This window comes from Sciurus carolinensis, chromosome 12, assembly GCF_902686445.1.
Source record: "Sciurus carolinensis chromosome 12, mSciCar1.2, whole genome shotgun sequence".
NCBI lineage: Eukaryota > Metazoa > Chordata > Mammalia > Rodentia > Sciuridae > Sciurus > Sciurus carolinensis.
Window position 1 is genome coordinate 112,715,868 of NC_062224.1, and position 15,742 is coordinate 112,731,609.

A 15,742-nucleotide genomic window follows, 5' to 3' on the forward strand; every position below is an offset into this window, starting at 1 on the left:
TGACAAGTAGGAAGTGGGAAACCTGAATTGCCATGACGAAGTCATTTTTCATGTGACTGTTTGACCAGGGTAAAGATGAAGAACAGCCCAGCCCCTGGGCCTGTCAGCCAGAGAACCCTTCAAAGCCAAGTGCTCCCATTACAACATGGAACCACTAGGCGTCGCTCAAGATCAAACCTGCTGCCTGGCCTCAGCCGGTATAACCAGGGCAGCAGAGCAGAAAGGCCTACCGCCCGGGTTCGCCCAAGCTAAGGGAGAAAAGGGAACCCACCGGACACGACGGGAAGCGGCCTCCCTCCAGCCCAGGGCCCTCGGGAGACGGTTTCAGACGCCCCGTGCCATACCTGTGTACGGGTTGGAATCAGCCCTTGACAGAAAAATCATTAAATAAGCTCACAAAACTCAAGAAGTACGTAGGGATGATGACTGCCAGGAAGGGCGTTGGCATTTCAAACCTCAAGGCTGCCAGCGCCTCTCCGGGGAGTTCCAGCCAAATTTGCAACAGCGGCCCCCAGGTGACGAGGAGCCAGGTATTTTGGATTCTCTCTGGACAGGGAGACTTGAGATAGGAATTTTAAACATACCCACTTCTCCTATTTTACTACGAGTTTTTTCTTTTCATCTTTTCTTGAAACCATAGCCAGCAAGGAGTTGAATGCAGTGCCCGTTTGTCGAATGAACAGGACCTTCACCAGATGCGATGTGAGGCAGCGACGGTGAGCCCGCTGCTCAGGCGCAGTGCTTCAGGATGAAATCAGAGCGTCCCTACCTGCACTTCTCGCTGCCCCTTTAGAGTGCCTTCGTGGGAAAGCTCCTTCCCTGCCCCTGGATAAAAACCTGAGGTGCACTCACGACATTTCTGACATCCTGTTGCTTCAGAGGCTCACAGTCACCGTGAGCAGCAGAATGCTAGGGTTGAGTCATTCAAACTGCCCAGTTTCACACGCAGCACAACTTCTTCCCTCCAAGCCTCAGCTCCTCCTTCCCTGAACCAGGACTGGCAGCCACCATGCGGACTCCAGAAGGGGTCTGGGTCGCCAGGCTCTCAGCAGCTCTTTTGAGGTGTTTGGACGTTTCTATTGGAAGCCATTCCCGAGATGTGATCCTTCAAGCAAGAGGCCGTGGCGATGGCCCAGAGGGGAGGCCATGCAGGCAGGAAGGGAGACGGGCGCAGATCCTAACTCTACTTGGAAAGGAGGGGTTCCGTGTGAGCTGACGGGTCTGATGTGAAGATGTGAGAGGAAGAGAGGCCATCAGCAAGTGGAAGGGTGGATATTCCACTCTGTAAGACAGGTGAGCCGAGGGGGCAGCCAGGATTGTGGTTAGGCTGTTCACTGTGCAGATGGCCTGGTGAACCAGCTTAAGGTGAGGACGCATGACATACAGGCCCTGGGGACTCGTAAGGGTCAGTCCCCTAACTCACCTAGCACAGCAAAAGAAATCCAAGTCTGGTTACAGAGAGAAATACTTTATTGAAAAAGGAGGCAAACATCTAAAAATTAAACAAAAAAAAAAAAAAAAAATGAAGCAGCAGAAAATTTCTGACCCCTGAATGGAAGTTGGTTCTGAGTGTGAGCATGATGGAAAAAATGAAGAGGGAAACATCATTAGGTTCGTGCACATACAGATTCAAGATGCCATCAGGTATGTGTGATGTAGCAGAGTGAACCGGACCTTGTTACCTCCTGTACCTATGTAACTGCATGCCCTTTGATTCTTCAACACGTGCGATCGGAGAAAGGAGAAATTGCACCCCGTTTATGTATGATATGTCAAAGTGCATAAATGCATTCTGCTGTCATGTATAACCAATTAGGACAAATTAAAAAGCTAAAAAAAAATCAGGGGAAAATATGCCATAAATATGACAAACAGGTGAATACTCTTAAATCAGCGGTCTTACAAATCAGTGAAAAAATACAAATAGCCAATAAGAAAATGTGAAAGATCCCAAAGATAAAATTCATGGAAAGAGGAAAGGCACATAAATATATTTTAAAATGTTCACCTTGACAAGTAATCAGAATGAGGAGGATTGGAGCAAAGCACCCGCCTGGGCTCATGGCTGTGGGTGTCTGCCCCAGCGCTGTGGGAGGGACCTGCCTGGCCCGCCCAGTGCCCGTGGGAACACATTCCATCCCCAGCCTTCATTGGCAATATCAATCAGGAGGCCAAGGAAATTTCACACCTGTGATGCGATCCTCACACTTCATTCAAGATTGTGTTTGTGAAGGCATTCATCACAGTATTGTTTATACTGTGAGCCAGAGAAATAATGAACGTATTAACAGAAGAAACTGCTTCCCGCTATTGAGGCATGCCTAAAACTCAAAATATCAGGCAGCCATTGCAGTTATGTTGTGGAGAACTCTTATTAAAGATGGGAAAACTCTAATCGTATATTTTTTACTGAATAAAATCAGACTGCAAACTACATACACTGTGACTCTAATTAGATAAGCAAAGAAAAAAAGACAAAAATGGCTATAGAGGAAAATTAATGAATATTAAATATGCATAATCTTGAGCATATAGGAAAATAAGAATAGAGAATTTAAAAGACCCACCCCCAAGATGTAAGTAAGGCTATTGTTTGGGCTCAGAAAATGATGCCCGGAAGACAGACACTTTGATACCCTGAGATAACCCAGAAGCTGCCTCAGAACCAAGGTCCCGCTGACCTCATCTTGTAGCCCACCTCACAACCCCACCCCAAGTGCAGGAGGGGGTCTCTAGAACACACTCATCTAAACCAATGGATGGAGTACCATCATTTCAAACCCCCTCTCTGGGAATCTCTTGAGATCACTAGAATCTCTTCAGAGGGGAAAGAAGACACTCAAAGTCTCCATGCCCAGGACACCCTATCCAGAAAGATGTCCATCTAGTCTTGTTAGGGCATTCGTTTTATTACATATGGATTTCCAGTTTTCCCAGCACCATTTGTTGAAGAGGTTATTTTTTTCTCCAATGTATGTTCATGGCACCTTTGTCTAGGATGAGATAATTGTATTTATGTGTTTGTATTTATGGGTTTGTCTCTGTGTCTTCTATTCTGCACAATGGTCCTCATGTCTGTTTCAGTGCCAATACCATGCTGTTTTTGTTACTATAGCTCTGTAGTATAATTTAGGATCTCGTATTGTGATGCCTCCTGCTTCACTTTTCTTGCTGAGGATTGTTTTGGCTATTCTGGGCCTCTTATTTTGCCAAATAAATTTCATGACTGCTTTTTCCATTTCTACAAAGAACATCTTCAGAATCTCAATAGGAATTGCATTGAATCTGTATAGCATTTTTGGTAGTATGGCCATTTTGACAATATTAATTCTGCTTATCCAAGAACATGGGAGATATTTCCATCTTCTAAGGTCTTTTTCAATTTCTTTCTTTAGTGTCCTGTAGGTTTCATTGTAGAGGTCTTCCATCTCTTTTGTTAGATTGATTCCCAAATGTATTATTTTCTTTGAGGCCATTATGAGTGGGATAGTTTTCCTAATTTCCCGTTCACTAATGTATAGAAACATAATTGATTTCTGGGTGTTAATTTTATATCCTGCTACTTTGCTAAATTCATTTATGAGTTCAAGAAGTTTTGTGGTGGTATTTTTGAGGTCTTCTAAATATAGAATCCTGTTGTCTGCAAATAGGGATAGTTTGAGTTCTTCTTTTGCTATCCATTTGTTTTTTAAGGACCTTGGGTGGAAAAGTTTTCTGTACTTCGTTTTTCAGACCATTGGTATTCCAGAGAAATCCTGATTCATTTACACTTTACTCATTATGATGTTTTTCAAGATCTGTTTCCAGTGGGTCTTTGAAACATGGTTCTACTGACTGGGAAGAGTTCTGAATCTCATCTCCCTAGAGGGCACTAAAAGGAGGTGGTACTGCCCAGGAAAACTATTGGACTACAACCTCTTTTGCAAAAGGAACTCGCAGGGATAATCAGCCATAATGTTCTCCTTCCTGATACAAGCAAACAAAGGAAAAGAATATCCTGGTGGCTCTAAGCAATGAGAGATTAGTTTGACCAGGGAGGCTACGGCCGTCCTGGGAATCACAGGAGCTGTACCTAGGAGGATGTTAAGACTTCATCTAACTGGTGGGCTGTCAGTTACACCTCCTGTACTCCGTGGAATAAGCCTTGTAGCCAAGGACAGTCTCTGCTCACGGACTGGCTTAGTCATTTACTAATGACAGTGCATGAACTTAATCTGATGAACAGCTGTAAAGCATTCAATTACTTCAGCAGTGTTGTCCGTCTCTCTTTTCCTATCAGTGCATCTACCTGTCCCCTGAATTCAGTCTCAATATCCTCTTAGGGAAGGTTGACAGGAGGGCAAGTATCTTTTCAGCACAATGATTTCATTTCCTTTGGCTATAAACACAACTGTGGAGTTGCTGAATCACATGGTATTTCTTTCTCAGGAATCTCCATACTGTTTTCTGTAATGGCAGAACTAATTTGCATTTCTACCAACACTGTCTTTTATCTGAATTCTTGCCAGCATTTGTTATTTTTTGCCTTTTTATTGATAGTCATTCTAACTGGGGTGAAATGATATTTCATTGTGTCTTTGGTTTGCATGTTCCTGATGATTAGTAAACTTGAACATTTTTTCACATACTTATTGGCCATTTATATGTTTTCTTTGGAGAAATGTCTGTTTAATTCTTTGGCCCATATTTTAATTGGATTTTTTTTTGTGGTATTCAGTTTTCCATGTTCCTTATATAATTTGAATATTTCTTTGTCAGATGAATAGTTTGTAAATAATTTCCCCCATTCTATAGGGTTTTTTCATTTAATCATTCCCTTTGATGTTTGAAAATTTCTTAGTTTGATATGATTCCACATGTTTACTTTTACTTTTGTCATTTGTGCCTTTGGGGTTCTATCTAAAAAAAAAAAATCATTGCCTACACCAATGTTGTAAAGGGTTTCCTTTATGTCTTATTATGGTAATTTCATAGTTTCAGGTTTAACATTTAGGTCTTTGATCCATTTTGAGTTAATTTTTGTATATGGTGAGAGAAAGTTTCATTCTTCATCATACATATAATCAATTTTTCCAGCACTATTTACTGAAGAGAATTATTTTATTTACAGGCCTGATTTTATAGGCTGAAAACTTAAATGATCCATTGAAGAGCTGTTAGAACTAAGAAATAAATTCAGTAAAATTGTGGTATACAAAATCAACAAATGAAAAATAGTAGCATTTTATACACCAATAATGCACTTGCTGAAAAAATAAATTAACAATGCAATCCCATTCACAATTGCTAGAAAAATAAAATATTTAGAATGAATTTAACTTAGGAAGTGAAAAATCTCTATAGTGAAAACTATAAAACACTGATGAAAGAAATTAGAGAGGACACACAAAAAATGAAAAGATATCCCATGTTCATGGATCAGAAGACTCAATATTATTAAATGACCATATTACCTAAAGTGATCTATAGATTTACTGGGTATAATGCATTTTCCACCAAAATACCAATGCCTTTCTTCATAGAAACAGAGAAAAAACAAACCTAAAATTCATAGAGAGCCACAAAAGACCCAAAAGAGCCACAGTGATCCTAAGGGAGAGAAAGAAAACAATGCTGGAAGAATCATAATACCTGACTACAAAACATACCACAAAGCTATAGTAACTAAAACACATGGTACTCACATAAAAACAGACACAGACCAATGGAACAGAATAGAGAATCCAGAAATAAGCCACATACACGCAACTGATTTTTAAACGTTTTTATTATACATTATAGTTATACATAATAGTGACATGTCACACTGTGACATAATCATACATGCATGGGCTATAATCTGCTTCATTTCAGTCTCCAGTACTTCTCTTTCCCTCTTCTCCTCTCTCTCTCTCTCCCTGTTCTCTTTCCTCTATTCTATTGATCTTCTTCCTTCTATTTATTTATCATTTTTTTAAAAATTCAGAACTTTATAGATTTACCTAAAGGTAGAATTCACTGTGTATATTCATATATGTACATAGCATAATTTAGTTAATTTCATTCCACGGTTCCTCCCTTTTCCCTTCACCCTTGATTCCCTTCCCCTGCTCCACTGGTCTCTCCTCTTTTTCATGGGATCCACCCCCCATCCCCACTTTTCAGTTAACTGATCTTTGATAAAGTCCATTTCCTACCCTCTCTCTCTCTCGCTCTCTTTCTCTGTATCTCCTCTTCTTCGCTTGAGATGGTAGGGTGGTTAACCCATACTCACTCCATCCGTGCTCTGATTTTCAATTGCTGCTCAACCCCCTGCCCACCCCCCAAATCTGTCTTTCACTTTTTCTACTCAACATTTTTCTTACTAAGGCAGGCCAGTGATCCCTGTGCCTGGCATGTCCAGTGGAGGGAGACATGCTACAGTGCCCATCACTCCCAATTCCCCCATCGCATTGGACTATGGAGACATCTTCCTTCATAAAGCACATTCTTCTACAGCAGGTTCCCAGGGTACCACTCTCCCCTGATCCTCCGCTGCCCCCTCAGTGACTGTTTCTTCTCTCTGCCTCTGAAATATTCATTTTCCCCAAGGGTTTGTCTACCTGCACCATCAGAATTCTCCAAAATGATGAGCTGTAATCAGGACATGGGGGTGTCTTGTCATTTCACATAGAACACTGGCATCTGCTCTCCCTCTCCTGCTGTGTTCTTGCAGTGAGAAGCGAGTCCTCCACACATGGACATGAAAGGAAGCTGCGGCACAGAGGTTATGCACTTGAACCCCAGGCTAGTCTGTCTGGGTTCAAGTCTCAACTCTGCTACTTGGTAGCTGTGGATTTGGAGTGATATCTCAAAGCTCTCTCTGTCTCATGCTGTTTTTAAAAGATTTTCATAGTATCTACCTCCCGAAGTTATTACGAGGGTTAAATGATTGAATAATCTATGATGCTTTAAAAATCATCAGTATGTAGCACATGCTCAGTTAATAGTAGCTATTATTAACAAAATGTGGTGGCTCCTCCCTAGAGTCCAGCAGGTTAGACCCTTATTTATCATTACTAGTACACACAGCATCCCTGTTGTGATAAGAGCTCTTTAGGTAAAAGAAATATCTCTTAATTAAGACTCACTTTTGGAACCATTGTTTTTGCCTTTAGAAGACCTGGAAGAAAGAAGGGTACAGCTACTTGGTCTGCAGAGAAGAAATGTCAAAAAGATCGGGAACTAATTGATGAGGAGCTGGGAGAGGGTGCTTGTACTTTCAAATAAAGCTCCCTCTAAGGTCAGAGAGTCCTATGTCCCAGTCTGTCAAGGACAGTCAACTCCAAGTTAAATCGATTTGCACCAGCATAGGTATTAACAGGACCCAATTCACCCATAAAATTGGCCAATGTTAGAAAATGATCTATGTGGCCATCCTCCTCCAAAGGCCACTAATAGACAAATTTCTTTTAGCAAAGGGTGAAATAAAGCTATATCAGAGAAAGAAACCACCTTTCACTTATTTGACAAATAATTCAGTGAGAACGTAATATTTTAAGAATCCTTGTAATGTGAAGAGGAAAACTCAGCACTTGGAAATGGCATGCACTTTTATGTTGGTATTTCAATATGACAGCTTTGCTACACAGAGGCCTTAGGTGCTCAGGGGACAGTGAGGACTTCAGTGCAGGATTCGGGTCCTGGTGTGCAGGTTGTAAGGACTTCTGGTTTGGAGGGGAGGCACTGTTCGGTGGGGGGGGCGGCAGTGATACTGAAGATGGACCAAGGGCGAGTACCATTAAGCAAACAGGGTGCTGAGTCAGGAAACCCAAGACATATAGGGTGTGGACTCACAGAGGGCATTGTATCAGAGGGCTTTGGAATTTGGTCGTCACTGTAAAAGAAGCCAGTGTGAGAACGGACACTTGAGAGAGTGGTCAGATATTGGATAGAAGCCAGAGCCTGCTTTTTCAGGCCAAGCATGTTTTCATAGGCAGATCCTCAGGAGTACTGAGAGCTTCAAATGCCCACTCGCTTGCTCACTTTCCAGAAAAGCTGTAAGCTACCTTGAACCCCAGTTATCCATTGATAGCTAAGCTCATTCTCCTAGGTGATTTTAATCACTGATAGCTACTCTGGGGGAAAGGTTCCAAAAAGATGTGGACCAGGTCAAGTCTGTCCTCTAAGCTAATGGAGAGATCCTCTACCAGAGCAAGACTTCAAGAAGACTGTTGAGCCCTGTGGATTACAGAGCACCCCTTCCCCTGCATGGAAGCAGTCCTTTCCCCGTGTCTCTCACTAGCTCTACAGTGACACAAGTCCTGAGACAAGAGTAAGCAACACGCAGCAGACTGACCCAACCTTCACCAACACAGAGAGTCCACGGGCAAATCCCATCAACATGGCGCCTCCCAGGTATAAGAGTCCTTCAAGTACAAATGAAAGGCTCAGGATCCAGCTCCGGGCTGCTCGTGGGCACAGCAAAGCCCATTGTCATTTCAAGCTGAGCATTTGTTCTCAACTGCACAACCCGTCACTCCCTGGGAGAGTGGACGTGCTCCCCTGGAGTTTACTTGCTGCCCCAGGGAGACCCAGCCCACGTCTGGCCAGCCCTGTAGTAGTTCTGGATGGTAAAGAAGCTAGCTGAGTTCCCAGGAAACCCCAAGGGCCAGACATCTCCAAAATTAACTCCAAAAGCTTTTGTATTAGATGAGATTTATAGTCCCCTGAGTCCCATATTCAGCCACTATGTAAAGTGGGAATTTCGAAAAAAAACTACCGGGGACTTAATTCTTAGAATTTGTGTGCCCCCGTGTGCGTGCGCACACACACACACACACACACACACACACACACAGACTCAACATTTTGAGACCACAGGACTTCTTCAAGGAAGTAAACCATATTTGGTCAGAATTGTTTGGGAACTTGGATTTTGACTGATGAAACTTTTTATTCTGTGCAGACAAAATGAGACACTCCAAAGTCTGCTCAAAGCATCAAGTTCTGTGGGTGTGGGTGTGGGTGGGGTGGTCGAGAATGAAAACGACTGCAGACAGTTCTTCCTAGAAATGAGTACCAGTCGACTGACTTCCTAGAACTGAATATCCTGAAACCTAAGGAGTAAACTCAGGCCAGATGCAACACAGCTTTAAAGTTGATTACTCACGATTGACGCAGACTTCACAGGTTAAGGGCGCAGTCACCCACAAGTGACCTCCCTTAAGATGCCAGCCGCAAGCCTGTGATTCACAGGACACTGGCACTTCTGGCCAACTGGCTGTAAATCTGAGGTTTCCTACTCCTCCCTCGGGTTCTGTAATTCACTAGAAGGATGGACACCGCTAAGGAAGCGGCTGTGCTTGTGGTCACAGTCTTATTATAAAGGACAAACGAGGAAGGACCAGCCAGAAGCAGAAAGTCATAGGAGGAAGCCTGGGAGCGTCCCAGCATGAAGTTCCTTTGTCCTCAGGGTGCACAGCCCTCTTGGTGCACCAAGGAAGCGTAACTATCCGAGGAGGTTTTTACTGGGGTTTGGTTTATTGAGTCACTGACTTTGTGATGAAACTCAGTCTCCAGTACGCCTCCTTTCTCAGAGGTCTGACTGGTATCATGTGACTCAGAGTCTCGACCCTCTGATCACGTGGGTGGTCTTCATGGTAGGCCAGCCCCCATTCTGGAACTACCTGGTCAGCCCCCATTCATGTTAGGTCTACCCCCAGTTGCCACATTAGCATCAACTCGGTGTGGCTCAGCCACCCACCATGAGGAGTGAGGACATATTTATCATCTGGGAAATTCTAAAAGTTTTAGAAGTTCCTTTCCAGGAACTCAGGTTCCAGACCAGCCAAATTTTTCTTATTATACAACTCCCAACTGAAACCATTGCAGCCAAAGTGAAGTTTTGTAGGGAAGTGGTGAGTCACAGAAGGGAACAACCGGGTCTCATTTCACCTTGAGTGGTCCCATTCCAAACAAGGCTGAAGGTCTGAAGGATGAAAGTCAGGTTTATACAACAAAGTGAGCTCAGCAATCATGGAAACTCATGAACCCATGTGTGACAGATGGCATAATGCGCGGGCATTAAGATCATGCTCAACATGTTTACAGACAAGAGAAAAGTGCTTAAATAACATTAAACTCTAGTTAAAGAGCAAACAAGAAGAACAAAAACCACATGACAGAATTAGCCACTGCTGGAGTGTGGAGGGGTGGGCACCTGTACCGGAGGAGTGAAGTTGGAGGAAAGGACCCTCCAGAAGGTTCTGGGGTTGGGCTTCATCTTCGTGGCCCTAGAGGACAGGAGGCTTCAACATCTGCACCAGCTGTGAGATTGAAGTGGTAAGACGTTGTGTTCAGTATCAGATGGAAAAATAAAGCTTCAACCTCACCAGCTGAAGGCAATAAGAAAACAAAATAACCATTGAATCCATTGGTCTAATGACAAGGGGTGGATTTTAAGAGTGATTACCATTTTTATGTGATTTCTATCTTCCTACATTAGCTTTTATTTGAATATTGCCCAAATTTTCTATGACGAATGTGTATTTTTCTCTAGTTAAAAAAACAACAACAAAACAACAAACAACATGGTAAACTGGCATTAAGAATATTTTATTGTCTTATTTCTTCCTTTTTTTCCCTAGAAAATATGTAAATTTCTTTCAACATTTTCTATAAGGAAAATCCTTTGCTAGGTTTATAAAATACCCAGTGACAGATCATTAGAAAGTGATTGTTTGCTTGACAAACATTCAGGAAAGAACCCCTTTCAAAATCAAGCATTCTGGATGAATATTTAAGGGCAAATGTGCAAAAATACACTTTCTTTTTTGATCCAGAGACTGCTGTGAAAAATGAGAGCTTTACACTTAAATTTTCATTATCTGCTACTTTACCCTGGGTACATTTCCCCACAGTCCTGAGACTGATAGGGGAGTTGCCACACAATGCTGATTTTTTTTTCTTTGAATTGTAATGGTTTGATTCTACTGTAAGGAAGACATTCTCCTATTATACAAGAACTTGGGGTCCTTTTTTGAGTATGTCTGGTGACATATCGTCAGATCAAGATTATCCCCATGGTAGAGAGGAAATAATAACAGAGAGGATCTACATTTTAGATGCGAAATCCTTCTGTAACTTTTAATTTAACCTCTTATTCTGTATTAGATTTTCATTCATTGCATTCCTTAACCTTACCCTTGAACCGTAATTACATCTCTAGCAGACCCTTGGATTAAATTCCTCGGAATGTCTTCCATTAAAAGTTACTTTTGACACAACTCAATGAGAAATTAAGAATACAAGAACTATTAGTCTATAGGGCAGAGTTTTCTAAATATTACCAGCTGACCCCTGAGGCCCTGAGATCCTACCAAGAGGTCACAAGGACAACACGGGTGTCATCATAATGTAGTGATGTACCCAGGCATTGCTGAGTGCAACTGTGAGTCTTCTGTGGTGAAGCAACACAGTAGCACCAGCTGTACCAGTAGTCCCTGTCCTCTTCACTACCACACACGGTAAAAACAACTCATGAACAAACAGACCCAACAGCCAAACAGGCAGGACCAGGTGTGTCTTTCAAATATTCTGCATAATGAAATGCAGTCCCGCAAGCCAATGCTATAGGACCCCTCCCATCTTCAAGGAACGGTGCTTCTGCATCTGTTCAAGTTGTGACTGAGCTCACCACTTCATTCATGAAACGTCTTTCCCCACTTGAAAGGAGTGACAGGCTGTGGTTATTCAGCTTTGGATACTTGGCAAACATCTTTTCAAAAAATGAATGAAGTGAGTCCATCACTTCGGGGAAAATAAGTGTCTGTTGCCAACGATAAAATTAAAGTTTTCAAGAGAAAATTAGAATCTTGGAAAATTTTATCCACCACCATGAGTTTGAAAGCTTTCCAATAGTTAAAGACTTTTCCGATGAAATTGGGGTTGGTATTAATAAGTGTGATTTTGTGTCAGCATTTGGAAGATCTGCAAATTTGGCGAGCCATGATGTTCCAAATTATCAGTGAATAATGTTCTGGACTCAGGCATGGATGAAAAGATCTCCTCAAAGTGCAAGACAGACAAATGGACTCGGGTGGAAAGTTTATTGGTCTGGAGTCAGGTTGCACGTTGCAATGAATCTTTAATAAAGTACTGCTTATTACATTTTAGTGTGGTAGCAAAGAGGAACCATGAACATCTAAGGGGACACAGGGCAAGATGTGATGTCAAGAGGGACCTTGTAGGAATGGCCCAACAGTTACTGAAACAGTGATTTTCTTCTATGTATATTTGTTATCTATAAATGTTGTCAAGACACTAAAAGATTTTGTTGAAATTCCTGCTGGTTTTGGAAGGTGCTTCCCTGTGTGGAACTGGTCTCTAAGAACTGGAACTGCTTCCTAGTTTTCTTTCCCATCAACAATTTACTGGGTAAGAAACCTTGAAACAGGGCCCATAGACCTTTGTAAAGATCCATTTTGATCAGTAGTACCTTTTAAAAACCATGTTTTAAATAATGGCTTCAGATTTAAATTTTTTGTAAACAGTTCTACAATTCAGTCTCTGAAATCGCCCAGGAAGAACTGACCTATTAGAAGATAAGTGTGATTTGACTTTGAAACACACTTCACCTCACAAGTGCCTTGCAGATGAGAGTTTTGTTCTTGGCTCTGTGGAAAATATATAGTTGCTCTTGAAAACTGCTGCCGGGAAAGAATATGCTTACTTTGGATGTTCCCTGCGAACAGTTAGGACATCTTCTACAAAACAAACATTTCCTTAATTTCAAGGCATATTAATGGTATTTTCAGATGCCTCCAAACAGACCTCAAAAATGACCCATGCTACCATCAATATTGAGTTCCTGGAGCAACCATTCCTGGGGTCTCATTAGCCATGAATGCTCAAATAAGAAAGGCCTGGAAGACAGAAGGTGTTATTGGCTAAGGATCAATCCACAGAGTCCTTTGGAAGCTCAACTCTGCTAAAGGAAAGATGAGTGATGGGGAATGATTCTGATTCTTGTAGCCAGAGCAATGTCCAGTTGTCTGCTCAGGTCCTCCTCAGCCTCACTGTACAGATTTCTTTCTCTATTTCCCAGTTTTTAGGATCACTTGCCAAATCTGGAAATGAGACACCTTATAGTCCTATTTATAATTGCTTTCATGGATGAGTGAATTTTCCCCACAGATGTAATGCTGGGATCTGCATCCCATACAACCTAACCTACTGGAATCTTGGGGTCTGAATTCTGGGGACTGTTTAATTGCCAGATGTGTGATTTATTTATTATTATTAATATATTTTGCAAATGACTTGTCTTCTCTGGGCCCGTTTTCTCCTTAGTAAAAGAAGTGGGTAAAGTGGATGACACAAAGGTCCACAGTTTTATGAATACTATCCCATAATTGGTTCTTGGGCTCCATGCAAAGCAATTGGTAAGTATTTCCACACATGCCCTCTCTCCTCACAGACCCATGTATGAGGTAGGTCTTGCCCTACTTGAGTTTGGTTTTTGGCAAGAATACTTGACAGGTGGTGCCATGAATATTCTGACCCACCATGCTTGGAGTCGAGTTTTCTCTGTATGATATTAAGATCAGTGGGCCTAAGCAGTGTTGGTCTGAGCCATCTACTACAATGTTTCCCTGAGTTTTCATCTAGTGGTTTTGGTGCTGATTGATGATCATTGATTACCTCCATTATCTCATTAGCATTCATAAGAGAGTGATTTCCAATTATATCCCTCCTCCATTCATTACCTTGGACTCTGATTCAGGAATCTCCCTTTATGAACTGTTCCGCTCCCAATAGAGTTAATCATCTCCTGCCCATCATATGTGCCTTGCCTTTGGTTACTGAAGCAATGTAGGTGTTATTAGTTGCAATAGATGAATCTGTTTAATTTCGGAAAAGGCACTTGGTAAGATCAAGAGAAAGTTGAAATACTTTAATTTATATGCCTGTCTTCCAACAACTCATTAGCTGTTCTAATATGTGAAAGATGGTCAGCCCAGTTTTCATATTAAACTTTCTCTTGAGTTTTGTTTTGGAATCATTTATTTTATGCATTTCCTTACCTTTGCAAGGTGCTCTGCTAATCTCTGAGTAGACAAAACCAAATAAACTGGATAGCCTGTCAGGGCCCACAGTGTAGTGGGAAAGAAAAAGTTAAACAATTGCACAAATGCTCCGTGACCTGTTACTTACTCATTTATGTCATGCATTTGTTAATTTACTCATCTTTCATATACCATGATGCTCTGAAGCAAGTAACAGGCATTTGTGGCTAATGGAGAGGTCTGTCATAGACCTTTGCTTCTTTAGAATCTCTATTTCTAAATCAGCCTTTTAGGCAGCCAGCATTAAAACCTCAGTTGTTTATGAAACTCACAGAATGACCAATTAGATACAATTTGTTAAGAGAATGCTGTTTCTACTTAGATCGATGATTATTATATTTCCCCAGAGTAGTTAACAATTAGCAAAATATCACTGGATCCTGATTGAAGATTGAAGGAAGCGGTAGAAGGAACACATATCCCTCAATCGCAGCAGAGATGTCTGTGCAGCATTCTGTGTAGGAACTGAGGAGCAATTGCACGTCCCTGCTTCACACACTGAGGTTCACTGGCTGTCCACGTCACAGCTGACAATGTGGGGTTTTGAAAGGAGAAGTATTAAAACTTTATTGACACCAGACATCCATTTGACCAAATATATAATTGCTAGTAACTTGCTTGGTAGATACACGTTAGCAACCTATTTAACATTTGTACAAACAGTCCTGTTAGTTCGGAGCCAAAGCGTTCAGTTTTTATTATTGAGGATATTAGGGTTTGTTAAAGAGATCTTGATTCCTCCATTACATTTGAGGATTTCCTTCTCTTACAGGAGAAAGAAATTGACAACATGTTGTTAGGAATTGAAGGAAGGAAAGCAAAGCAAAACAGCCTGAGCAGAGAGAACTAAGGCTATTTTTAAAACAGCTGTGTAAGGAAATTGTTTGCCTCCATTACTAAAGTTGAGATATTCTTTCTTCCATGCTTCCTGTGAGCAAAGCTAGTTGTCGGGACAACTAGCACAGGACTGTGGTCCTCAGGGGGTATCTCCTCAGCACCCTGGGTTGAGGTTGAGCACGGATACCTAGAACCATCTAGCCGAGTCATCCCCAGTAATCTGTGATTGTGAGCCGAGTGTTTTGCAATTTAGTGGACAAAGCAGGGAGAGATGAAGCGTCACATGTGGCTCCACAGTGTCAGCACAGCTACAGAATAACTTCATCACCACAGAGCTCTGCTGCACAGAGCTGAGAAGGCAACCTGCGTCGACGGACAGAGCAGACCTTCAAAAGCCAGCACGTCCTCCACCGCCATCGTCCACACCAGCAACAGGACCTTTATCTTTTATGCACGGGACTGGATTAAACTGCCTCTCTGGTGCTCACTCCTCTCCACCTCCTGGGTGAAATCTAGAGCAGTTGCTCTTGTGTTTCTTCTGATCATTCTTAGATGTGATTTTTAGTCATCAAACTTATTTTCATAACTATTTTGTCTAATTTCATCTGATAAACAAAACTCCAATCTTCACTACCAAGAATTCCCTAATGCGCCCACAGTTTCTTCTGAGTGACCATATATCTCTCCACCCTCTGCCTCTAGCTTTTGGCCCTTGTTAGATTCCCCTCTTTTAAGATGATCCCAGGCTGATTCTTAGGGGAAAACTCCTTATTGTGTTTCTAGAGCATATAACAATGACTGGCTCTGGGGCTCAGTAT

At 41.9% G+C, this 15,742-nt stretch overlaps 1 protein-coding gene across 1 annotated transcript in view; it reads right to left on the minus strand.

The window, feature by feature from the left end:
* Positions 1-15,341, minus strand: part of Mroh9 (maestro heat like repeat family member 9) — a 73,964-nt gene extending 58,623 nt beyond the window's left edge. Inside the window, exon 1 of the mRNA XM_047519995.1 lies at positions 15,288-15,341. Coding sequence (XP_047375951.1) covers positions 15,288-15,341 — 54 coding nt within the window. The remainder of the gene's footprint in view (positions 1-15,287) is intronic.
* Positions 15,342-15,742: the final 401 nt, after the last annotated feature.